General features: G+C 27.5%; 2 protein-coding genes across 4 annotated transcripts; both read right to left on the reverse strand.

Moving 5' to 3' along the window:
* Positions 1-4,694: 4,694 nt before the first annotated feature.
* LOC126834322 (adiponectin receptor protein) lies at positions 4,695-14,280 on the reverse strand. Of its 3 annotated transcripts, none has more exons than XM_050566151.1 (8): positions 13,743-14,280; positions 10,876-11,046; positions 8,816-8,884; positions 7,529-7,787; positions 7,276-7,456; positions 7,020-7,207; positions 6,424-6,617; positions 4,695-6,345 (listed from the first exon to the last, which is right to left on the reverse strand). In XM_050566151.1, the coding sequence occupies exons 2-8, from the start codon at positions 11,011-11,013 to the stop codon at positions 6,217-6,219; spliced, it is 1,158 nt and encodes a 385-aa protein (XP_050422108.1). In that variant the 5' UTR covers positions 11,014-11,046; positions 13,743-14,280; the 3' UTR covers positions 4,695-6,216. The 3 variants fall into 3 exon arrangements, with proteins under 3 accessions (XP_050422108.1, XP_050422109.1, XP_050422110.1); XM_050566152.1 differs by lacking the exon at positions 13,743-14,280 and adding an exon at positions 13,436-13,736; XM_050566153.1 differs by lacking the exon at positions 8,816-8,884.
* Positions 14,281-17,554: 3,274 nt separating this feature from the next.
* On the reverse strand, positions 17,555-22,049 carry LOC126834959 (phosphoglucomutase). The gene is made up of 10 exons (XM_050567211.1): positions 21,480-22,049; positions 20,763-20,925; positions 20,574-20,692; positions 20,343-20,499; positions 20,080-20,270; positions 19,623-19,777; positions 19,448-19,558; positions 18,991-19,315; positions 18,771-18,929; positions 17,555-18,621 (listed from the first exon to the last, which is right to left on the reverse strand). Exons 1-10 carry the CDS (start codon positions 21,714-21,716, stop codon positions 18,556-18,558), a joined length of 1,683 nt encoding a protein of 560 aa, XP_050423168.1. The 5' UTR covers positions 21,717-22,049; the 3' UTR covers positions 17,555-18,555.
* Positions 22,050-26,993: the final 4,944 nt, after the last annotated feature.

The raw sequence follows: 26,993 nt of genomic DNA on the forward strand, positions 1-26,993 counted from the left end.
TATGCCAGAAGGTTCAAATCCCACTGGTTCTTATTGTTACAGTAAGTTCAATGGCCTCGGAAGAAAATCGTAGAAACGTATTACAAAATCACAATTCAAATGCTAATACCAACTGAAAGTGTTTTTTTTCTATAATCTAAGTATGATATTCATATAGTTGTTACTTGTATTTTTATTTATTTTAGGTACTTGTTTTTCGTTAAAACTTTATTAAAATATACAATTTTGAATCTCGTCGTCTTTTTAGTATTCTCTTCATACATTTTTCGATTTTTGTCTTGGGCGTACCTTTTTTGTTCATATTGTCTCACTCGCTTATGACAAAAAGTGTCCTAACCGGTGGATTGGCCCTTTCCGACCTATGCCACAGACATCCCATCATAACAATAATTGTTAACGTTGAGAATTATATTATTTAAACAATATTAAAATAGTTTATTACGTGCACGATTGTAAGTTAGATATTATTATAACATCACTGCACAAATATGCTCATTAGTTTGAGACTACATTTTTATGTGTTATGCTTTCGCTGTGGTTTTAAAATAGTAGATTTGACTTAATAGCCGCGCGGTTGCTAACACTTTTTATTGCTTAACAATTTTATGCGTTCTACGTTGAGAACATTGTTTATAAACGCGGTTTAATAACAACTAACTCCATGTACCTAAGTACCTATACGACTATTATAATGTATATATGTGGTTTTAATATACTTTTACTATAGTGGAGTAAGTGCAGAGAATAATATTCTTGTATTTTTCAAGTCGTTCTAAAATATAAAATAATCGTATATCTTGATTGTAAGTTGTTAAGCTATTAATTAGACGTTTTAATGAGTTGAACAACAAGGTTAATTTTTTATGGGTGTTTTTTTATGGTAGATCAAGTAAAGCAATACATTATGTATCTCCAAGTTTTACTTGTTTGAAAGTTGATAAGCAAATCAAGTATCAAAAAGTAGGTGGGTATAGTAAAAATTATAATAAGGTATAAGCGTTTTTAATCAATCAAAGTTCAGCAGTAATTTTTGAAATTCAAACATTCTCTTTTAGCTAATTCTATTTTATTTTCATTTCCGTTATTCCTTACCCATCGCCAGTTTAATACAATTTTATTTTTTTACTCTAAATGACTATTTCCATCTACTCAACACATCCTCAGATTTCAATAACACCATTGTGTTGTATGTCTCATCCAAAATATTTAAGTTTCTTTACACTATTTATCATTTGATCTAAGTACACTGTTTTTGACCGACCTGTTATCAACCTTTTTTTGTTTGATGCTTCCCTCCATTGCTCTAATTGTATTATTATCATATCTTCTTAGCCGTAGTTCTAAATATATTTAGAATATATTTATATAAATATCCCAAGTCTATAAAAAATATATTTTATTTTGTAGGTACACCCGATTACAATTATGAAAGATAAATAATGTAATTTTTACTAAACTAGTTTCATTTCTTCTGGTATTAATTATATTTTACGTTAATTGTGTACTCACCATGGCCCCAGGGAATAATCCATAAAAGGCCGTTTGAATAGTTTCGCTTTTTACAAATTTAAAATTTCAACTACTTAGGTACACTACAAACGTACAAATTAATTAATTTAATAACGTTAGTTCTTTTAAAAAACTACTCACGCGCCTCGAATAAATATACCTAGTCTCAGTAAAACAATGATGCTCAATTTATATTACAAATTAAATATTAGTATTTGCACAAAGTTACTTTAGTACATGTGCATGTGTCGTTGTGTGTTGTCTATTGACATACCTACGCCTAGTCAGTTTGATAATTAACGACAGCGTTTCCTATTTTTTTACAAAACTGTAATTGGAACTATCTTTACAACACAAATCTTCATTTTTCATTTAAAATAAACAACTTTTTTAAAGTAAAATCATTGTTTAAACTACTCCAAGCCGCTTGGATGTTACACAAGTAAAACTATATTTTCATCAAACTAAGTCTCAATATAAATTACTTTTTATTTGATGTATAGCATACAACATTTTGGAGTTTTTCTTTTAATTTCAAATTTGTTTAAATTTGTACATAACCCTTTTCTCCATCTAAAAAAAATCATTTATATTATACTCTCGAATAGGACCTTAGAAGATCTTCTAAGGCCGTGCTCTCGAATATGACCATCTGATAACAGTGCTAACATTTCCATTTAAAATAATTAATTATATATTAATTAATTGTAAACTGTAAAAAAATATCGCTGTAAGTTTGACACACTTGAATATTTGTACCCCAGAGCAAGTCTAATAACTAATAAGTCACAAAAAGTAAATTTAAAAGGAGAGAAAAATACAATTAGTTATTAATAATTATAAATTATTGATAATTAACTAAACCGGGAAATTGAAATTTTTTTTTTAACAGACTTTTGCTCTGATATATGGATATACTACCTCATGCAAAATTAATGGAAAAACGTATTCAATGGCTCAAAATAAACGTCTTCAATTTAAAGGGGCAATATTTCTTTCAACTGCTTTAAAACTGTAATTTTATGCCAATTTGAAAAATTCCAAAAAACTAAATTTTTATATGGAAATAATATATAGTACAACTGTATGATGCCATATTAATTCCTTGCATCAGTATTTATTTATATAATTTATTGCAAAACACACCACGGGTCAATCTTAAAGTACAACAACTCATCATATTCACGTAAACATACAATTAGTAAATATTTAAATAATATCACAGATAACAGCGGTGCAAAACAACATCAAACATACCAACCTAAAGCGTGGTAGATCAGTAGCTCTAAGAGTTATAAATTGTGTTATTATAACTTCTTTAATTTCAACCTCGCCGAGTTAAATTTGTATGTACTAAACTCTGTACCGTGTACCGTGTTGTTGAATTCTTGCAGTGATGGATTGTATAGACTTTTTGTATTTTTTCTTTACTCTGGCTTGTTATATTGATATCGATTTACTAATCATTATTTTTTTAATATTGTAGCTATAGCAAAATATACGGTTATTATGGTATAAAATTAGAAAGTTATCTTTCCTTCAGTTTAACATAAATTGTTTATAAACTAATATGTTTTGTTTTTAATTTTTTATAGAACACGTCTGTACTTAATAATTCACTAGCAATCAAACTGTACCTATTTAGTATTTACCTAGCGGCTACTGGCTAGTGTAAATAAAAACTAATATGATGACAACTGTGTAGGTATAGAGCTATTTTGGCTCTGATACGTTGTATGCCCACATGCTTCGTCGGCAAACAAAAAAAAAACATTAATTTTAACCCTGAACACATGTTATAGTAGTATTACAGTAGACGGAAATCCTGGACGCTGCATGTTATACTAATTATTATGGGTGGCTAAACGAACCGTGCTCTGCGGTAGATGAAGAGAAAATAACCTTTTTTTTGTGCAATATAATGGCGTCGTGTGTTTAATTTTAGACAAAAAATAATGTTATGTTCCTATTATTTCGACTAATGGCTTTAATTTTGGGTAGAATGTTAAAAAAAATTAAATTTAAAATAAAGGTTTTGGAAAAGTAAACACGTCTTAGTTCAAACCGATGTGATGGTCGTAATCGGGGAGGGATGCGGATGCTATCGCGTTTGCCCTATTTTGTACTTATTAATTCTAGTGAATAAATTATTAATATGTATAAGCCTCGGTATTAAATCGCAAGATTATCGTGTTTTGAGTTATTAAAAAAATAAATAAGAAAACTATCCAACATATTCAAATTATTCAATGACATTATGCACCGTCAGTCCACTAGGTAATTTAAAAAAAAAATTAAACAATATAGTTTAAAGAATAATTAATATATTTTTAAGATAATATATTTACAAAGAGAAATAATCCAAAAGCCGTTGCGCAACTTGCCTATAAAATATTGTGTCAGAGTGAATAAATAAATCTTGAAAGTTAAAACTAAGTAATTAAAATTACATGATCATGTTACATTTTAATTTCTATTCTAATGACTAAATTAAAACCCCGGTTTTAATGGATCTGGAAACTTATAATCAGTTAAATTATTTAAAAATGTGCTTAGTTTGAAGCTTTGATATTCAATAATATGTTTAAATAAACGTTGGATGATTTTTAGGATCTCGACACACTAGATAATATTTGTATCTATACAGTTGCTGATCGAGTAGACAGGTTTAGCAGTAAAAAAATTAGTGGGTATAGCTAAACCATCTATACAAAATTAACATTAAGAAATTATATACAAATGTAAGACTTGATTTTAATTTTTACGTAGGTGATTTTTTGTTGTTATCAGAAATTTAATTATAGAACATTGAAATTACAATTTCTAAAAAAATTTTTAGTAAAAAGATCGCTATTACCTTATCCTTTAGTTATAAACTTTAAATATCACATCAATCACAAGCCACCAAAGTGTTAAAATCCTTTTTTACTTTTAAACTATGACATTATGCTCACATGTTGTATTTATAATTTACCCCAACATCTTTAAGTAGTTTTTTCAATAAGTTGCCTATATTTTACTCACTAAATAGGTGGTGTGGCGTCTAATTTAGTTGGTGTATTAATATTTATTAATATTTAAGAGAAGTAACAGGTCTAAAAATATTTGATATTTATTACATTTTACAAAAAATATATTTAATTCATTGGTTGATCAGCCTTAGTATACTGTACGAACACTCATCATTAGTAGAATATATTATTTTATTATAAGAATTAAAGAAAATATACATGTATACAATATACTTGTTTTAAAACCACATTTTCGTTAGCTCATTAACCCATAAAATAACATCATATATATCACTATTAATTTGTTATTCTATTATCACAGTGATAACAGTATCATAGTATTTAACATAAAATAAAAAATAAAACACTAATAAAATAAATCAACAAAACCATCACATTCTTTACTTTATATAAAACGATCAACATCCAATTTTCTTTCTAAAGATAGAAATCTTAAAAAACAACATCGCTTTTACATATACACTACAGTATTCTAATATATAATTATATAACTGACCTATAAGATCACATATGTTGATACAACTAAATGTGTAGTTTAAAAAAATATTAATAATAATAACTGATTGATACAATGATTAACTTTTTATTTGTTTTTAATAAATATAAGCTTAAATATAACTAATATATAAGAATTGATTATTAGTATAAGATGTCTAATTTAAATTGTTTACTTCTCTTTTTATGTACTTTAATTAACATATTCTCGTTTAGATAATGTACAAAATTTAGTTTTTCAAAATAGCATACAAATATAAATAATTTGTAATAAAATAATAATTCGCTCCTCAGTGCTATACAAAAGTGTTCTTCTAAAATATATCAATCTCATAAACTATAGTTAAATTTAATGTTTTCCTAATCATTTGTATATAAATATTTTTTTTTATTGTTTGTTAAAATACCAATTACAAAAAAAGGGCTGATCTCTACTAATACCTTCGATTGTTGTCTATATAATTGTTTATACTTTTTCTTTACTATATATGTAAAAATGAAAGACAAAAATCATAATATTGTTAATTGGAGAGATAAAATCCTTTAAATTGTAATATGTATACAAAAATAGAATGAAGTTTCACAACAATTTATTTGTTATATTATTCAATTACAATTTTGATAGTAAGCAAGCAAGAATTATTAATATATACAAACATTACTTTTAGTAAAACTGTTAATTAAAAAATAATAAAAATCAATATACTTTTTTTCTTTCAAAAAAAAAAAAACATGTTTTTTGAGTTTGCTAAAATTCTTTAAAGAGCGTACTTTAGACAAATTTAGTGGTCAGAAATTATATTAAGAAAAAAATGGAAAATAACAAATAAAACCAAATAAGTGCAAAACTATGATAATACATACTTCTATAAGTAGTATAAAATATATAATATTTTATTTTTGTGTTTATATATATATATATATATATTATCTATATGACCTTAATTAAGATATTTTATAGACTACATGTAAATGTAACTGATTCTATGATTTAGTGTACGAACAATGTATAATTATAACAAAAGATTTTTAAGAATTTTTTTTTTACTGTATTTGGAAATCATCACAGCAACGATTACTCATAAAAGAAAAAAGTAATTCCCCAAAAACTAGTTCGTTAATTGATTTGTGTAGTATTGGTTTTGTTTTGTAACCAATTTTTGGTTTTCTTACTTCTGAACTATACAACTGCTGGTCGCACTTCACATTCACCTTTACTTAGTCTATATTCAGCCATTTTTGTAATGCCGTGGTAATGGACAAATGCTGCCAAGATGACTAACACGTGGAATATCTGATGACTCTGAAACTGCAAGAGGAAAAAAAATGTTAATAACAATATTTAAAAATGTATGGAATAATAATGAACTACAAATAATCCTCCTACCAGTAAATCGCATTTTCCTGGGAAAAAACGTTCTGGTACACGTAATGCATATAATAAAGCTCCAGAAATATACAAAAATCCCATGAGAACCAACCATCCAAGACTGATCAACGTAAAGTTAGAGAAAAAGCCTTCAACAGCACCATAATGAAGGGCTGGAACAACTCCAATCATTCCGAAAGTGATAAATACTCCTAAAAACAAAATTAAACACTATCAATACATCTACAAAAATCATGATTTGTTCATTAAAACCATATAATAGCATCAATAATTTAAATTTGTAATATTTACAAATAATTTTTGGGGTTATTATTTTTATTATTATTACATTAAACAAATATTAAATAATGAAATAAATACAGTGTAAATAATTATACTGTTAAATGGGAAGATAATATTTCCTGTGAGATAAGGAGAATTAAAAAAAAGTCTCATGAAAATAAAACAAAATTATATGTGAAGATATAATTTTAATAACACCCAATTTGTAAATATTGCAGAGAAAAAATAAGCGTTTAACGTTATAAGTTGTGCCATATTATTAATATAATTTATTCATGCAAACCAATGCACATTTGTGTTGTAAAATATACCTGCTCTTAAGGGCCTCAAGCTAGGGTCGCTGAATTTATCCCACAGCGCTACCATCATTGAAATCAATCCCAAAGCAACGACTAGTATCAAATATAATATCCACGAATACGGCTCACAGTAAAACCCATAGTACAACCATGGCACAAATGAGCCCATAATCAATATGGCAATTCCACAATAATCCAATCTTAATTGATTTATAATATATTTTTAATCCATGTTTTTTTTAATGAGTACTAATAAATTTGTATTTACTTGCTGAAGAGTTTTCCAACCGTTTCTGAATGACAATGAACAGTATGGAAAACAAATGACAATCCCATACACGTAATAGCACCAATAAAGTATGTAATGAAAACAAATTTATCCTGGAATGACAATTCTTCCTCGGGTCTGGATGCAAAATATAGGGTCATCGCAAAAAAAGCAATGCAACCTAAATAGTTTTAAAATTATAAAACAAGCTACTATATATTTTATTTTGTACAAGCAAATATAGTTTTTATACCTAACAAGTGTGTCCATATATTTCCAGTTTCAGTATGAATTCGAAAAATTGACTGGAAACAAGCTTGAAAGGAGTTTAAAGGTGGCCTGTGACCAGTATGAAGAAAATCGTTGTCTTGAAGCCATTGAGGTAAGTTGTGGAAATGACAAACATTCCACATTTTACGTCCAAGATCTCTAGCTTGAGCAGCAACGTGTTGAAACTCAGCTTGTGCCATAGAGCTTATGTCCATACATTCATTCGTTTCGTTAGCTACAACCTAAAATATAAAAATATCTTTTACGAAAAACATTTAATTACTTAATCAAATAAATATAATGAATATTCTACAATACTCTTTAAAAATTTTATTTAAAAAAATTTAATTTTTAAATCCAATACTTAGCTAAAAAAATACTATATAATATAATATATTATATTAAGTTTTGAAAACGCAAAGTTTACGTCTTTCTGAATTGTAATTTTCAAGGAAAAAACTACTGCCCTTTAATTTTACTTATTTTCATGTTTATAAAACATATTTAGAAATTTAAATTAAAATCATTTTGATGGTAATACTGCCGAAGAATTTTAGCAATATTATTCTCCATCGATTGTTCTCACATACTTTTCGATAGTTAATTGCATTTGTATTTTTAGAGTAAGTAAATTAATTAATCAGCGAGACCCAGGAGAGAAATTACCTTCATATACCTATTTATTAATTAATATACAACTTAGAAGAATTATTAAACATTTATTTATTGGCTCTTCTGTTAAATTTTATAAACATCAGTTAAGCTTTTGGCAGTATCAACATAAATAATATATACTAATAAACCAACCACACGATGGTCCAATAAATTAGTTTTGTTACAACAATTGTTGTAAGATAACCATAAAAATGCAGAATATACACAATAGTTATAGTTTTAGTATAAAAACCGATAATATACATTTTTGCGTCTTAGATGTCATAGCTTTTTTGGACAAAAGAGTTGTCACAGAAAATTGCAATTAAGAGGCCTGTGAGGTTATAAATATAAAAACACTTAATTTGATTTTATAAGCATTTAATACTATTTTTTTAAACAAATGAGTAAGAACATTATATTAGGTGTACCAAAAATGTTATAAGCCTATAATTTTATTATATACCCTTAACCTAAGCATGCAATTCATACAAGTAGTATATTTTACTAACACATTATTTGATATTACAGAAAATTTAGATTGGACTGTTAGAATGTCATCAAGCAAAACATTAATTATTAAATTGTTGTTTTTTTTATAAAAGCATTTCCTTACGTCATCATTATTTTCATTTGAAACACCAGTTAATAAATCAGTTTTTTCAGCCAAACAATCTTCTGATTTCTGAAAAATTAACACAATTGGCATAAACATTAAACAAAGCATTGAGTTAGTTTAAAAAAATATATGTATGATGAGTGAAAAAATGCAATTAGTTAGTTACATTTCAAAAATTATTTTTAATTTTCAGGTTTCATGTTTAGATATGTTTAACCAGCGGATTGAACTGAGCCAATAGAAATTAAAATTTATGAGTAGTACATTATGTAGCTTTGTATAAATGTCTTAAAGCAATCTATACTATTATGCGACAGAAGACTTCCGATGTCATAGTTGTGTTAATTATTAGAAGTATCTTACACTTTTTAATTACACAACACAATATACACTATCTACATGAAACAAGCAGTTCTTTTTAAAATAATACTTTTGGTTTATTTGAAATAATATATGAAATAGATAAGCTATACTATTTATTTACCAATAAATGAACTCATTGTCATGGCTGAAAAAGTTACCATTGTAAATATAGTAACGTTAAGATAATTTTTTATTAAAATGCATCTTACCTAAGTGGTCATACCAAGTTAGAAAAGCAAAATGTTTTAGGGTGTTATATTTTTTTTACAAAAGCTGCTATATGTTCTTTTAGCTTAAATCTTAAGGTTTGTTCACACTATTGCACAGAAACCTCCAATTACGATACAGACACGTTACAATAACATACACATCAAAGAACCATCAAAATATGTATATAATGAAGATCACCAATCTGTTGCACAAATACGTTTGCAGTTTGCCATTAGCAAGTGAGAATAAAACTTTAGTACTTCTCTATAAGCCTCTAGTGTATGTATCATAAAATAATAATAAGAAATAAATGTAATAATGTAATTATGTTTTGTGGTGATCTAATATCTCAAAAACAATTTAACCAAATAAAATACATATAAATCTTTTTTTTATTCATGAAGTTTTAAGTTTCCTTTTAAAAATAATTAAAAACAAGTTACGAAAGCTCACTAAGCGAGCGTGCTAAATTTCTGGTTTTTAAATGTATTTAAAACTAAAAACTGTAAATAATAAAAATGTAAAAACAATTTGAGTAAACTAAAAATATAAATATTTCAAAACCAAACTAATAATATCTATATCCCTAGTAACTATCTCTCTTTTACGTTTAACGGACGTTATTCCCACCAATCGGGGCTTAGACAGTTTAGATTTGGCATTTTTGGGTTTAGAGCTGGCTGCCGACCTAACGCTACCAAACAAGTTGGCCCTAGAGAGAGGTGCAGGTAGCCATTTTTACCCAAGACAGTTGCCCGCCCGGAGGAACAAAGCGCCAGTGGCCGAGATTTAAACCGGCAACTGTGCGTTGCTACACTGCCGCCTTATCTTACTCCGCCACGCGCCTGCACATATCCCTAGTAACTATGAATAACAAAATATAAGGGAAATTGATTTTCAAATCAACAACCTCTATTATTTTAAATAAAGATATTGGTAAATCTTGACAATATATCAGTTGGACGAAGACAAGAATATAAGATGTCTAAACTTCCATTTAGAAACCTAAAAGCAAGTCTTTTTGGTTACAATTGTATAATTTAAAGATTATTTATAAATTTTTTAATAAAAACTAATTTTTTATACTTTTAATCAAAAAACAATTTTTATTACTAAGTATTATAACATTTATAATATTGTTGAAATCTCAGTCCGTAAAAACAAGTAGGTACAATGTTTTTGAGGAAAAATTAAAATTATTTTTCAAAACAATTTTATATTACCTAAAATAGATTAGAATTATATAAGTAACTAAATTTTCAACTACTATTTAAAAAAAAACTCTTTTTATGTTTTTTGGTAGACTTTAAATATTTAAAAAAATTTATACCTAGCTTTTCTCTCATACAAGTACTAGTTTAATATTTCTAATATTCAGCAAAAATTTAGATTTTTTAATTTTTTATTTTACAATTTACATTAAAAACATTATCAATGTATTTGATATAACATTCATCATACATAATCAACGTAATACTACTTACATTAGTTAAATCTGTCGAAGGTACTTTACGATGTCTTAAACTGCTATTTTTTTTTGACTCTGCTGTTGAAACAGAACTTTTTTCACCAGTATCATTTCCTTTGGCTGTAATAGTTTCAGTTTGCACGCTCTCAGACATTTTGTTTTCGGATTTTAAAAATCACTTATTTATCTGATAAATAAAAATAATATATATAGTTTCATTAAATGTAACAAATTGACAGTATGACATGTAACAATAAGTACCAAAAATTGTAATTATTTGCACTGTAACAAACAAGTTTTATTCTGGTTCTAACAAATGTTTTTCATTAACACGTCATTAGAGAAATGAAATAGTAAAAAGTAATAATGTGGATAGATTCGGGAGATAAAAGATGGCTGAAGAAGTTAACGAATGTTAATAATAATGAAGGCTGGCCAATGCATTTGTATGAAATAAAGTAAAAAAGAACCTAAAAATTAAATTAAAAAAAAAAGTTACTAACTATAAATGAATAGTTAAAAGGGGAATACAAAATAATTAAAACACACAATAGAATTCCCATGAAAATAAGTTAATTATAAAATAAAAACATATTCACTTAAAGTAATTAAACCTACCAATAATTTAATAAAATAATTAGCATATATTTTTGTTTAACCGCAAAATGGTATGTGCTTTCTTAGTACTATTCATCATACAAAATATTTCATTATATATATATAAATATATATATATATATATATATATATTACAAACTCATACCTATTGGTTAAAATTATGACTCAGAAAAACATGTCACTAGCCACCTGTTTATATATTCAATGCTAATATAGATGCTAGTTCGACAGATTTTAGCAAAACAATTTTACAAGTATCTAATACAGGTTACCTTGATTTTATACCAAGAAAATACTACCTATAATACTCTAATACATAATATTATAGTTTTTAATAAAACAATTATAAGAAATAAAACATTAATTAACTATCAAAAACGCACGTATTCTTTAAAAATGAAAAATATAAAATTTACATCCAGTGAAAAAACCAATGTCATACAGAGGGTAAATTTTTAAAAAAATTAAAATTTTAAATCAACAAGATTGAAATAATTTAGTTAACAAAATCATACTGACAAAAGTAAAACATTGTTATCTTTAGAGTTGGTAGTCAAATTGTCTTCTTCTGCTACTAAAAGCCTTGCCTTGTCGTAGCAGGAGATTTACCATCCTAAGGGAAGTGGGTATGGTGGTGTGGTGGTTTCCGGTTGCTTTCCGCACCAGTGTAATGGCCATTTCTCTCTCCAGATGGTTCCCCACCCAGCTAGAGAAACAGCCGGCGTTCGAGATTTGAACCATGGTTAGAGCGTAGAAGCCACAGTATTCATCTCAGCCACGACACTGCGACAGTTTATTTGTAATGATTTGATTATAAAATGTATAGAAGAATATACATTTAATTGAAGTTAAGTTGTAAAAAATACAATCCAATTAATATATTTCTATCAATTTTACATAGTACCTATTTGTAGACGATTGTGTTATCAAAGTACTGGTACAACCTTTCATATATTCTATAAGAGAAATAATAACCATTTTTTATATCTATTCATATTATGTTAATTATTCCAAATATTAATGCTTTAATTTTTTTTTATTTTCATAAATGGTACAATTGAAATACCAAACCCTTTTTATAAATACCATTACTTCATAATATAATTGGTTGATAATAAAATATACAGCAATTTTTGTTACGCTTATTAAAAATTGATTCTAAAATAATATTTTTAAAAGTATTACAATGAAATAATTAAAATGTTTACAGTCATAAATTACACGATGACCGTAAATGATGATGAATTAACACATTGATTATAATATGGTGTTTAACCGTGGATTCAAAATGTGTATTAATTATTGACATAAGAAAGTACTTAAAAAAACACATTACTAATAAAAATACTTAAAATGTGAGTTTGCTTGGTATGCTTTATAAAAATAATAATAATATTAATTGTACAATATCATTAAATAACTAAAATTCAAATAAAATTATTTACCAAAAATACTATACCATAATGGTAGTTTAATATTTTTCTAATATGTTAAGTACTTAAAAACTGATATTAATATTTTAGTTAAAAACATTTTGAGCAGGCAAATTTTTATCACGTAAATAGTAATACAATAATAATGTGGTCAAAATGTTTTATTAAATATTATCACTGGCTACCCATGGCTTATGTTGGTCATGATCAAACTACATGTTCTAATTAATAATTAATGAATTGAACAAAGAAGGTAATAGGCAATAGCTATAGGCTAGAGATAGAGTCCAATAACAATGAGCATCTATGCATACATGTTTTAGATAAAAGTAATCAATATATATATATATATTTATAGGTAGGTATTATTATCTTTAAAATTATATTATACTAAGTCCCGCACACAGGTATAACACATAACAATTTTCGTAGAGTAGAATGCGCATTACACTGAAACGACCCCAAAACCGAGGTCACACGGATAATCGTACATAAGCTAAACGAATGATTATTATAAAAACTAACCTGATGCTTTTGGTCTAGTAGAACGCAATCGTGTAATACCAAATTAACAACTCAAACAATGTTCACTAAAAATAACAACTTTTCGAATTCAATAACGACCGGACACGTTAAATACGGTTCTAGCATACACTCAACACGACCGCATGACAGCCAGACCAACACACAAACTAACGCATCAACACACGATACTATGACTGGTTTTGTTTCTACCTTTTACGTAATTACTAATTTCCGAAAATAATAATATACAAATCGAGTATAAAATATCACTGTAACATAATATTATTATTTCAAACGGGCGACGTACCAACAATAACAGCTATACAGCGGAAGCCTGTCCTGTTCTAAACGTCAATCGTCAGCGCAGTGTTGTTATCATCAGCCCGGCGGCGAACTTTTTGTAACTTGCGTCTTATACTGCGATCGGCGGGAGGGGAGGAAAAGTTAAAATTGTTATTAAATAATCAAAGAAACGCTAAACAATAACTACAGCAATTAAACGCGGCGCCACACGCGAACTTGGTAGTACAAAAAAAAACGAATAAATTATTGACTATTGAAGTTTAAGTTACGGAATACCGAATAAATCGGCAGTAAGTAGGTAATTAAAATTTATACCACGTTTGGTATTACCCGTACGCGTAATACCACCACAAAATCGGAGAAAGATACCACTTCCGAGCTGGCAATAGGTAATCAATTTATTGATATGAAAGAACCTACTGTGGCTAAAACAACACTTTTAACAGTCGCCAAGTGTACCGTACTACAATATACTATATAGTAGTGCCCTTAAAAAATGTTACGCAATAGGTACCGCTGTGTCGTGTGTGTACGCAAATCGTAATTCGTACTGCCGAGTTCCGACCGCGTCATAGAGATAAGAAGAATGATCCACTACAGCTGAGCCGATGGGCGGGGAACCAATGGAATCCTGGTTGCGGTACCGATGGACGGCTAGGAATACCTGTATTATTTATACCAGTTTTACGCGCGCTTTATTTAAATAAATAATAATATTGTGTCACATTTTCTCTACCTAAATTATTGCATTATTATTATGTATAATCTATTATGTACACTAGGTTTCATTAATACAAATATGCTCCAATCTAGCAAATCTTGTAATTTATCTGTTTTTCGTTTAACTCGTGATGTTAGTATGATATTTATATTAGATATTATTCTAAAATCAACCCTAGTGTCTATTACATTACAATAAATTACTTAATGTATTTGGTTTTAAAATAATGCATTATTTTCCTAGATGAGTGACGACCGTCCGCTAGTGACCATCAAAAATATATTAAGTACTCTCAATCAGCACACAAATTAAAATGTTATAAATATTTTTTGTAAGTATTTAATATTAAACGTTGTTTTTAAAAACATTAACATTTTAGTAGGAACTGGTGTAACAATTAATTGAAATTTTCATCTTAGGTTGTTACTTTTCCTAATTCATTTTAAGTATCGTATACTAAAATACTATAATAGTGAATATACTTCAAATCGTTTGCACCGCTGCTATATATATATACTTAAAAATTATTTACAGATAAATGTAAACTCAATACTGAAAAAATACAATTGAAAATAATCGCCTAAAGTTATATAGATAATAGGGAATAATTTGAAAAGTAGATAAACTGGTTTTCCGTTGCTACTTGAATTTAGGTTTTGTTTTTTAGTATTCAATAGTACTTGAGGAAAATGTTAACTCGACCTTCGTCCCACTGCACTGGCAAATGTTTATTACCGTCACTTATGAAATTACTTCTTATTTGTAATAGACAATAGTAATTAATTTTTATATAAATTTATATAATTTCCACATTTCCCATAATATTATAATTTAGCTAGCTTGGTAGATATATTGTACATAAAGCCTACTATATTATGCATGCGTTCTTACTTATTTACTTGAACACAAAAACAACGTTTTGCTTAATTATAAAAAAAAAAAATATTTTCACCAAAAATCATGAATGTTAATCAAATAAACCACAATAGTCATAACGACCTACAAATTATACTTTGTATGCTAATCTAAAAAAAATATTGTGATCTAGATGAGGCAAAAAAAATGTTTACGCACGATTTGTATGTGCCTTTATATATTTCATTTTGCATACTGCATTTACGTGAAAATATATGTAAATAATACTGGATATCCTTCATCGTGTAGTTTGACTGCAGGCGTATAAATAAAAAACAAAAATAAAACTAGTAGGTACCTACCAATAATGTGTCCTATAGCAGTGAATGAACGATGAATAGCGCAAAAGGGCAATTACCTACCGTCCCCGGCCTCTATATAAAATAATTGAATTTGTACTATTTAACATACCTGATACCATTATTAACTACGATTATCTATTTCAAATATCATTTGGAAACATGTATTGTGATAGAATAAGGCCATCAAGTTTAGTATACGACTTTACTAGCTACGCTAAATCGTAATATGTTCGTTACTTACGACACAGAAAAAAAATACATAGTTGGTTTAAATAAAATTATGGTTAACATAGGAACACATTACATTTCTAGTTGGAATAACTAAATAAATAGTCGGGCCAATTACCTACCTATTTATTTAGTTATTCCAACTAGAAATGAATTGTGTCCTTTTATTAACCGTAATTTTAGTTGGACCAACCAAGTATTTTTTCCCGTGTTAGTTAAATAACCAGTATATTAAATATAAAATAGGGAAATTGTTTGTTCCTTAATTTTTAATTAAAAAAAAATACAGTTATACAATATACAGAGGGTTTACTGATTAGTTAACTATGACACAGTCAATGTCTTAAAATTATTCTTTTTCGTACTTTTATAGTTATTAGCATTGATTATAAATTACTATAGAGACTAGAGTATAGATTGCTCATTGAGACAAATTTTAGTTCTTGTCACGAACATCAACTTTAAACATTTTGGCCAAATAGAGTATGCCAATAGTGTATAAAATGTCTGATCTACAGGTTGATTTATTAAGGATAAGTCAACCATTTTCTCCTAAAATGCTTGATATTGTGTAGTTGTTATTTATGGAGAAACTATGATATAGATTATAGTTATTGTTATTTTGAGTAGTAGTCAGTATTCATTTTACCTATAACTATTCTCATTTATATCAGTTACAAATTGTATTTTTTAAAACGATACCCTGTATAGACATTTTTTATTAAAATTACCTTCAGTACAATGATGATACATTTTTGATAAAGTTAGTTCACAAACAATAAAAATATAATATTATTATAATTCAATTTTATGATGAAAAAATGTATAGCATTTTGTTTTTTCCCATGAATATTCATGGAAAATAACATTCTCATAATAAGATTATTAAAAGAAAAACAATTTGACATAATGAACTGCAAGTAGTTGACTATATTATTTAATACAATAAACATTTTAGGTGATTTTTAAAGTAACAATATTGTATAAAGTATTTAATCCGATTTGTATGAGTTCGAAATTATAATATTAACAACAAATTAGATTAATAAAATTAATTACAAATTGTCTTACCAGTTATCAAACAATATGTATGCATTATTACTATTGTATTAAATTTAATTAATTTTTATAATAGTTAAAAAATAACCGCTCTCGCCAAAAGTTGTCATAACTAGATGTATACATTTTTATATACTAGCAAGTTTTTCCTTCTAATTAACACTAATTAAGCGAATAGCATTCATTTTATATTATAATAGTTATTTTTGTAAAGAAACCCAATAAATGACACATTAAAAAAGTATTGCTTTTTTATTCTTAATTTATTTTGTATAAAGTAAAACTCCATTAGTTTTCATAACTTATAATAAAAAAAATCCGAAAATCATAATTTTTTTAGTTTTAACACTTTTACACTGATTGGGGTGCATACAAATATAATTATAATAGTTAAATAATGTCACTCTCATCATACTACAGGAAGCATTACATATGTATCTAGATTTAACTAGATAATTAAAACTTAATAAATCAGATTAAAATTGAAACCACACTAATAATGTATCGATAACGTTAATAATAATGTAGACAAATAAATAATGAAAATGTGAAGGATTGTATGTGCAAAATAAACTATAACATACATTAAGATTAACATGGATATATGATAAAATTATATTACTTATTAACGTTAAAATACATATATAAACAATTCTTCTATGTATAATATTTTACTTTATCTCTTTTTTAAAGTTACTTAATAGTCTAATATATTTATTATTATAAAATAATTTTATCTGAGTCAGCATTTAAATTCCCATCGGACAAATTAGACTCCACAAACTATTGGCAGTATCGACTGGTTAAAGAGTTTCAAACACTCTTTACAGGTCAAAAACAACATCATTATAAACTTTCAAGGTCCCCACCTAAGTTTGTACATTTTTTAATTTTGTATTTACACCTTAATTAAAAACGTCTAGAGGTAACAGAAATTATAAATACAAAAGTATATTCCATATAAATAAATTATAATATTTGTATAATGCCATTCAAATTAAGAGAAGATATTTTATAATACATTGACAATATTCTTTAACTACAAAAGAATATAGTAATAAACATATTAAGTAATAACTAATAATTAATAATAGATATATATTATACCAAATCATATACCCAAGATAATATTATTAAAAAATAAAAACATGAAATATTTAAACAATAATTAAAAACATTTTGCAGTTATTAGATTACAAATAAAAATATTATAAATAGTAAAAATAGTATATTAATAATGACAATGAATAGATTATATATTTGTTTCTAATATTAAAATAGTACGTAATATAATAAGTGTTAAATACACATTGACAAGAACTCATATAATAAAGCTAGTAAAGGTTGAAATTTGAATAAAAAAATTATGATATTATAATAATAAATCATCCACTACATTAAATATTTTAGTAAAAATGATTAAATATTACATAAGTACACTTAGGTAAATATACAATATATTAAACTAACACAATTTTCTAAATACACTAGAATATAAGAACATCACAGAGTCTTTAAACAATAACATAGTAAAAATTCTAAAAAAAATAACTACTATTATTAGTAAAACCTAATTAAGTGAAAAATAATGCTCACGTAATTACAGTTGGTGCATTACGCCCTGTAAATTGTGGCAATTTTGATATTTCCAATGCAATCTAAATACAAAAAAAAATGTATTTGTTATAAATTAAAATTAAAAATAAATTATTTCTGTTTATTAGAGATTATTTAACAATCAATCACACACACACACACACTACATACATATATATGTCAAATATGTTAATTTCACTAGTTTAATTACTTGAACAAGAGGCTTTAGAGCTACTTGAGCATCTTCTAAGATGTTTGAAGACGGAGGTTCATATGATTCAGCATACAAACGAATAGTAGCACCACTACTACCAGTACCGCTTAAACGAAAAACAAATCTGGATCCATCCTCAAATAATACTCTTATACCCTAAAATTGGTACGTAATAAAATAAAACAATAAACTAAATTGTATAAATTCCTAAACATACTTGTTTAATTGTAACACTTTTGTCAATTGGATCACAATATTCAAAATTATCAGCTTGTTTAAGTATGTAAACTTTTTGGCCAGATGTAAATTTCTGACCTATGACTGAAGGATCAGTAACATTTTTCTCTAAATCTACCATCATTTGGTTACATGGTTCCGATTCACAATTTTCATAATCATATCTAGTGAAATAATTCCGACCAAATGTTTTCCAGTGTTTGGTGAGAATTGTCTCAACAGATTCATTTACATTAGCAATTACAGAAAGCCAAGCTAATACAGCCCATATTCCATCTTTCTCACGAATATGATCAGATCCAGTTCTATAAAAAATACATTTTTTTTTTACAATAATACATATAAAATATGTATTTATAGTTATAAATAAAATAAAGAAAGTGTTGGTAATCAACCAAAAGTTGATACACTAAATTACTAAATTGTGTTTTAATTACCCAAAACTTTCTTCGCCACAAAGTGATAAGCGACCAACGTCCATTAAATTACCAAAGAATTTCCAACCTGTTGGGACTTCAAAAAGTTCTTTTCCTAACTTTGCCGCCACTCTAAAATTATGATTCAACTATTATTACAAAATTCTTTAATTAATGACATAAAACATATAGATACCTATCAATCGCTGCTCCTGTTGGCATACTTCTTGCAAACCCTTTAACACCATTTTTTATGAAATAAGGAATACAATCTAAATTATTAGCTAGAACTGCTAATGAATCACTTGGATTTATGAAAAATGCTTTTTTTCCAAGAATCATGTTTCGATCCTGAAATAAAATATGTTATGCGTTAAAAAAATGATTAAGTTTTTTTGCTACCATTAGTCAAGCTGTTGCTTATAAATTTAAGTTAACTTGAGCAATGACAAATAAACCATTTGACAATGTGATAGTAATATAATGAAATTTGGAGAGGGAAAGAAAACTTGCGTTTTTAAGATATCCTAAAGACCTTTATTTAACTTTCTGGTATACAGTAATCATATTAAAACAGCACACTGAGCATATACTGTATTTATTTTAACGTATACATATAGCACATTAAGTTAATTAAATAATAATAATCTTACACCATCCCCATCAAAAGCCGCTCCTAGATCATACGTCCCATTCTGTAATGCTTTCACTAATGCATCTGCATAGGTAAGATTTGGATCAGGATGAAGGCCACCAAAGTCTGATAACGGTATAATGTTAACAGCGTTATTTGAGGGTGCACCTAACTCATCTATAAAAATTTTCTTCACATAAGGACCAGTAACTGAAAATAAATTTGACTGTAGAAAAAACAAATTACAAATCCAACATAAATAAAAATAAAAAAAATACCTACCTCCATTCATAGAGTCAATAAGTATATTAAAAGGGGGTTTATTATCTGAACCTTTAATGAGTTTACGAATTGCATCAAAATCAAAAATGCTTTTCATCAACTGTAGATAATCTGAAACTGGATCAATAACTTCAACTTCGAATTCTTTATCATCAACCTAATAAGATAAATAATTTAACAATTATAGTAATTATTACACATTTTTTGGAAAATGTCTTGTACAATTCATACTTTAAAATATTGATGGCCACAATAGTCGATCGAACATTTTAAATCTGGAATAATCTTGTATGAAGTGATAGTTTTCGATAACTCATATATAGCATTGGTAACTGATTCTGGGGCTGGACCTTTATTTAAATAAAAAATAAATAATTAACATTAATTTGACATAACGTAACCACATAGACTTAGTTTTACCTCCATTAGATGTATTATATTTAATACCAAAATCATTGTTTGGGCCACCAGGGTTATGACTGGCAGTAAGGACAATACCACCTGTTGCTTTATATTTTCGAATTATACACGATACAGCTGGTGTTGAAAGAATGCTTTTGAGTCCAACTATTAATTTCTTTACCTGAAACAAGAAAAGCAAATTATACCATTAATAAGTTGGTTAACTGTAAAGTTATTACAAATATAAAATACTAATAGATAACATTTTTTCATTAGTCACCAACAATAGAGCATAGGCGCAAAAGAGGTTTTTAATGTTTAACCTACCCCTTTATTCGTGCTACTGAACAAGTGTCTTCCACAATTATAATGGTTTTCATTTTGGTGGTCTTTTATGTACTTAGTTTCTAATAAAGGTAATTCTAGATTTCAGCTTAATCATAAAATGCATAGGTAGGTATTAGATATATAAAATAATTTTGAGAACCAATAACAATGATTCGAATTACATTTAAGAAACCCTTATTAATCCTACAATAATAATAATGTTATAAAAATATTAAGTTGGTAGGCACCTAGGTATAATAAAGATAAAAAACAAGTACTATATTAATATTATGACATGGGCAAGGGAACTTAAATCAACAATTATTGATGGTAAACCCGTTGGTAAAAATACTCTTGGAAAAGATAAGATAATATATTATAATATTATGCACATAACACTGCACGTACCCCATTGGCAGCAGCTATCTTAATGATCAAATCTACGACTTCAGGCCCGTAATACCGCCCGTCACCGCCGACCACTAACGTACTACCGACTGCCGATGGCTGAACGGCGCTAAGTATGGCTTGAACGAAATTTTCCGTGTAGTTTTGTTGTTGGAAAACTTTGACGGCTTTACGGAGACCACTGGTGCCGGGTTTTTGACCGTCGTAGGGTTTTGTTTCTATTTGCACAATATTCATGACGGACGATGTGAAGCCAAAGTACAGCGTCTGAATGAAAGTCAAGTAGGTAGGGATATTATGACGTAAAGTACGACTTAAGAACAGACCAACTCGCAGTACCCACAATAATATTATGTTATAGAATATACTAGACTGCTAGTACTATAATAAATATAATAAAACGTCGATCACTAATGGAAGTTCGAGTGGAATTGAAAATGAACTAATAAGGTAGGTAACTGCGTGAACGAGGCCGGCGGCAAATCAGGACGAAAAATCACAGCTGACTACGGAGTACGGACTACGGACTGAGAAACATGCATTATGCATACGGCACATACATTCAAACTGTTATAACTGGCCAACACCAGTGGATTTTGTCTTCAAGGTCAGCTCAAACTTAACGCATGCGTGTTTGCCAACTATTTGCCGGCCAGCCGTTACGTCATATGACATATCTACGAGCCGCAAACGCCACGCCGGCCGCCGCACGTCAAACACCAAAGTTGTTTTCAGTTCAAATTATACTTAAAACAATATCATATTTGAGGGTATATATAATCTATAATAAAATATAATAATAATTTTACAACGAAGTTGTAGGTATTAGATAAAAAACTAATAGAGTATGCCGAGTGCACCGTGTCATGACTATTTTAAATATCTAGGTATATTCAAGTCACACTTATTACAAAAAAAGGCCTGTTCTAAATTACTTGAAATTATAACAGTAGATAAAATATCAATTATATAATGACACTAATTATTTGTCCCGGTGCTTAAAAGGATTTCGTTATTATAAAAAAAGCCCTGTTCTAAATTACCTGAAATTATATCAGTAGATAAAATATAAATTATATAATAACACTAATTATTTGTCCCGGTGCTTAAAAGGATTTCGTTTATAATACGTACGAACTCTCATTCAAACTTTTGGAATGTGAACGCCTGTATCTTGTAACAAACTAACTTTTCTTTCGTTTTTCGTTTATCACATAAAAAAAAATGTTTTTTTTTATACACTAGATATATGTTATACACCAAAAAAATTCGATTTTAGAAATATTATTTTTATCTTGGGCGTAGCTTGGAACTAATTTGATTCTTCAACTTTGGACCAAGAACTGAACTAAACTTTTTTTTTTTTTGAAAAAACTTCCCAAGCACTGATTTGTCTTTAAATAGTATGATATGAATTTCTAAGGATAGGTACTTTTAAAAATAGTTTTTTTTACAATGAAATTTATAATACAAAAATATTAATTTGCTAAAACTAAATTTACGTAACTTATAAGAAAAAAGAACAATATTTTTTTTTCATATCACATATATGTTCGTTTAGTTGTCATAATACAATCTTACTTAATCAATTTTTTATTACACAACCTAGATGATATATATATATATAATATTTTACACAGCGCTAATAATAAAAATAAATGTACCTATAAGTTTTATTAAAATCTTAACGCATTATCTATGGCCTAAACAGTGCTCAGAAGGGCTTTGCTTTCAATTGATTTCATTCAAATTTTATAGATTCAAATTCCTTTATTATGTGAAGGAACTTAATTATAATTTTGTACTGAACGTTATTCGTCTGTTTCTTTGTAGGTACTAGAAAAGTAACTAGTTTAAATCTTTAACCTTGGAACGAGAACTTGGTTTGTTTTTTTTTTGCAAAGTAAAGTGAACATCAACGAGGAAGAGAGACGAGTAGCCGAGTAGTTCAGCGGTCAGTGTGTTTGACGCATGTTGTCGCTGGTTCGACATTCAGTCACAGGCGCTTAGTTTGCCGGTCGAAAAGTCGTCTGGTGAAAAGGATCCCCTATCCCCCTATCCCCCCTTTCCGGTGATGAAATCCGGGATTGAAAACCCTTCCCGAATAGCGAATCCGTCAGGAAACCTCCTCCCTTAGAGGGGAAAGCGAATAGCGATATCTCAACATGGACTGCTTAAGCTGTTTCGAAAATTAACATGAACTTATTTCTTCTTCCAAGGAACTGTCCAAGCACTGAATGGAGTTTATAAAAAATTAATGATGCATTTTTAAACCATCTAAAAATCAAAATAATCATAAATCAAAATAGACTATATTATTAATAGTATTAATTAATTCCTCTATGCATGTATAACTCAGATAACTAGCCAATAATTAAAAAACATAATTATGTTGGTATCAGGTATGTAATACTAATATTTCTCATTATTATTTTTGACCTTGTATTTATTATTATTCTTATAGCAAAATCGAGAGTTTTTAGTTTTTCTGGAGAATTAATACACCAATTAAACAATTTATAATTTATAAATAAATATTACATCCCAACTAGGTGCGTATTTCTTCGTCAAATTACGTACTATCGAGTTTCACAAAATATATACCTCATAATCCCAAAACCTAACCTCTTACTGCTTACATGAATATTTTTCTATTTATAGATCTTCACTTTTTAAGTACCGTGTTTCCTTTTCAATCTTCCTTACTCTAAAACTAGTCACTACTATCATATCAAACCGCTATAATAAACTTCCTACATTACGAAAACAGTAAATAGCAACCTCTGTTAAATTTATGTTAAACACTAAAACAAATTGATAACTTTTACGAATTTTTCACACTTAATAACTTGTTTTTTCCGATAAAGTTAAATAAGCTAAACGACCTACGAGTCCAACGATCTACGCAATAACAATATCAAAGTACAAGCCAACTGTATAGATATTATTTACCTGCAATTTTATTTAACCGCTGAATGGAATTTGGAATCAATTATGTAGCTATAAAATAGTATTGATAACAATTGATCTTTGAATATACAACTGTAAACCGATGGGATCACAGTCTACACAGAGATACAAATTATCAACTTGTTTTTAATAATCATTTTTTATGGTTGAACAAATTTAAATTACACAAAAACAAATTATTTTTCTGATCTTTATTAAAAATATTGTGGTTATTATTGTTGTTCCAGTTTGTACCTATGGGTGCCTTAGTGTGTAATTTTAAAAAACCAATAAACGTTAGACACAATTAGCACCTATTGGTAACGTGCTACTTATGTTACTATTTAGCTAAATATATTTAATTTATTGTTAAGTGGGAATTAAAAATAATTTATAATTGTTTATTGAATCTACTTAAATCATGTTGGATTAGAAACAAGACTGCATGTATACTCTTCAAACATATACTCTACAGCGTACTTAGATAAAAACCCAAGATATCATACAAGTCGATATCTACATAGGCAATTGAACAATTTTACAACTTTCAATCTACAATAAAATAGTGCAATGCACTAATTGAAATGTGTACCTACTTAACATACATAATATGTATATAATTTAAATATTATGTTAAGAAAACAAATGTGAAAAATCACATTATTCAAGCGTACTTATTTTACGTGTGTTCGAATTGTGCCAATTGAGTGTATAACAAAATAAAAACTGAATTTAATGTTTATTTATTTAAATTACAATCGCAGTTATTAACAAAAGTACTAAAATTTTGTCAGTAACTAAAAATCATGATGGAAATAAAAACGCCTGTTTAATAAACTTTATTATTCTTTAAATATGAATATGTAATTTTTTAATTGCAATTTGCAATAAAGTATTACACATAAATAGCCGAACGCCGAACACGTTTACATATTAGAATAATATTGTAGGCATATAGTTAAAGTGCCGTTTACAAACAAATAGGCATCCAAACTTACACAAACGTACAAACGTATTGCGTAGTCAGTAGCCTATTCAAAGAAAACGTAAAGGAGTAACTAAAGTCATTTTTTAAGAAAAAAGTTTTTCTCTAAAAAAAAAGGATTGGCATCCGATAATAATAAATGTAAAGAAATTGGATATAAAACCAGAAATTCAAATTATCATTAGTATAGACAAAAATAAAATAGTAGATTGATGGGTAATCAATACAATAAGGACGTATCATAATAGATTTCATTTATTCTGTAGTTGTCGGTTGGGCTTTAAAAGTCCACATTTTTTATACTTTATTGAACATGCTAAATTTAGGTTACCATATTAAACATAATGAACTTATCAAACGTATTAAACATGTCTATTGCAAATGCATTAAACATTTTTTTTTTACATTTTAAAAAATAGTGCGGGCCTTCTTTCGTGGGCCGGAGTAGGTACTAGGTATAGTTTATAAATAATTTATCTAATAAAAATCAAACACCTTGAAAATTGAACCATCTGTCTTAACTCTGTAGATATGTATAATTAATATTGCTTAGGTGCTTTGATTGGTATCCGTATGGATGTGTGGCTATTTTCAAAAATAACATGGTTCTAGTTTTGGCATATTACCCCTGAAAAAAACAACTCGATAAATACAGATTTTCCGCCCTCCCTCCGCCTCCTGTACCTCTGAAAATTACCATTTGGGCTTCTATGTGTTTATTACTGCTGTATGTTTGTAAATTATTTATAGAAATGTGTTTATAATGTTCTATTGTTTTAACGGTCAATGGCCGATTATAAAACGTATGACGCGTATCGTACCTACCTATTTATTTTTAAACCTAGCAGCACCAAATTTACTCAAAGCTTAAAAAAATATGTTATCACAGATTACATATAATTTTCTTTTAGTAGTGATAATATTATGATTTGAGGCTTGAGCACGTCTACACGAAAATGTCTTATTCGTTAAATTTATTGTTTGCTTGTAGGTATGTAAGTATATGATATGGATCCTGGGTCTTTTCGATCGTCAATCATGACGTTTAAATAAATAAATTATAATATACCTATTTTAACTACCTCTTTATTTTTATTCACACTTCAAAAGATAACAGTTTTAAAAATAGCAACGAATATTAATTAGGCATAGACCATGTATTAATAGTTGAGTTAAATTACATCATACACGTACTTGGTCGTTTTATAATTAGTATCTTTTACCTACATAACGTGCGTAAGTAAGAAATAATAATTGTTCCATTTATTTTATTTTATATTATATTTATATATTTTTATTTATTTAATTGAAATGATTATGTGTCTCGATATTACAAAAATAAATAGTACTTTATATATACATTTATACTTAAAGTTTATGATATCCCTAACGATATTAGTTGATTATAGGTAATAGCCAATAGGTATACAATTATTAAGCCAATAATCAATAGTACCTGTAGGCTGTAGCTACTGTCAACTATGATTTAATTCTTAATTAATAACGAACTTTAGTTTTTTTTAACACCTTTAAAAATCTAATAATTAAATCTTGTTTCGCGCTTTTGGCGGATCTGTTCT

The sequence above is a fragment of the Adelges cooleyi genome, unplaced genomic scaffold (assembly GCF_023614345.1).
Source record: "Adelges cooleyi isolate 19-005CV unplaced genomic scaffold, UGA_ACOO_1.1 ACOO_flye_CR_arks_rails_tigmint_CR_PRNA_21, whole genome shotgun sequence".
NCBI classification, from domain to species: domain Eukaryota; kingdom Metazoa; phylum Arthropoda; class Insecta; order Hemiptera; family Adelgidae; genus Adelges; species Adelges cooleyi.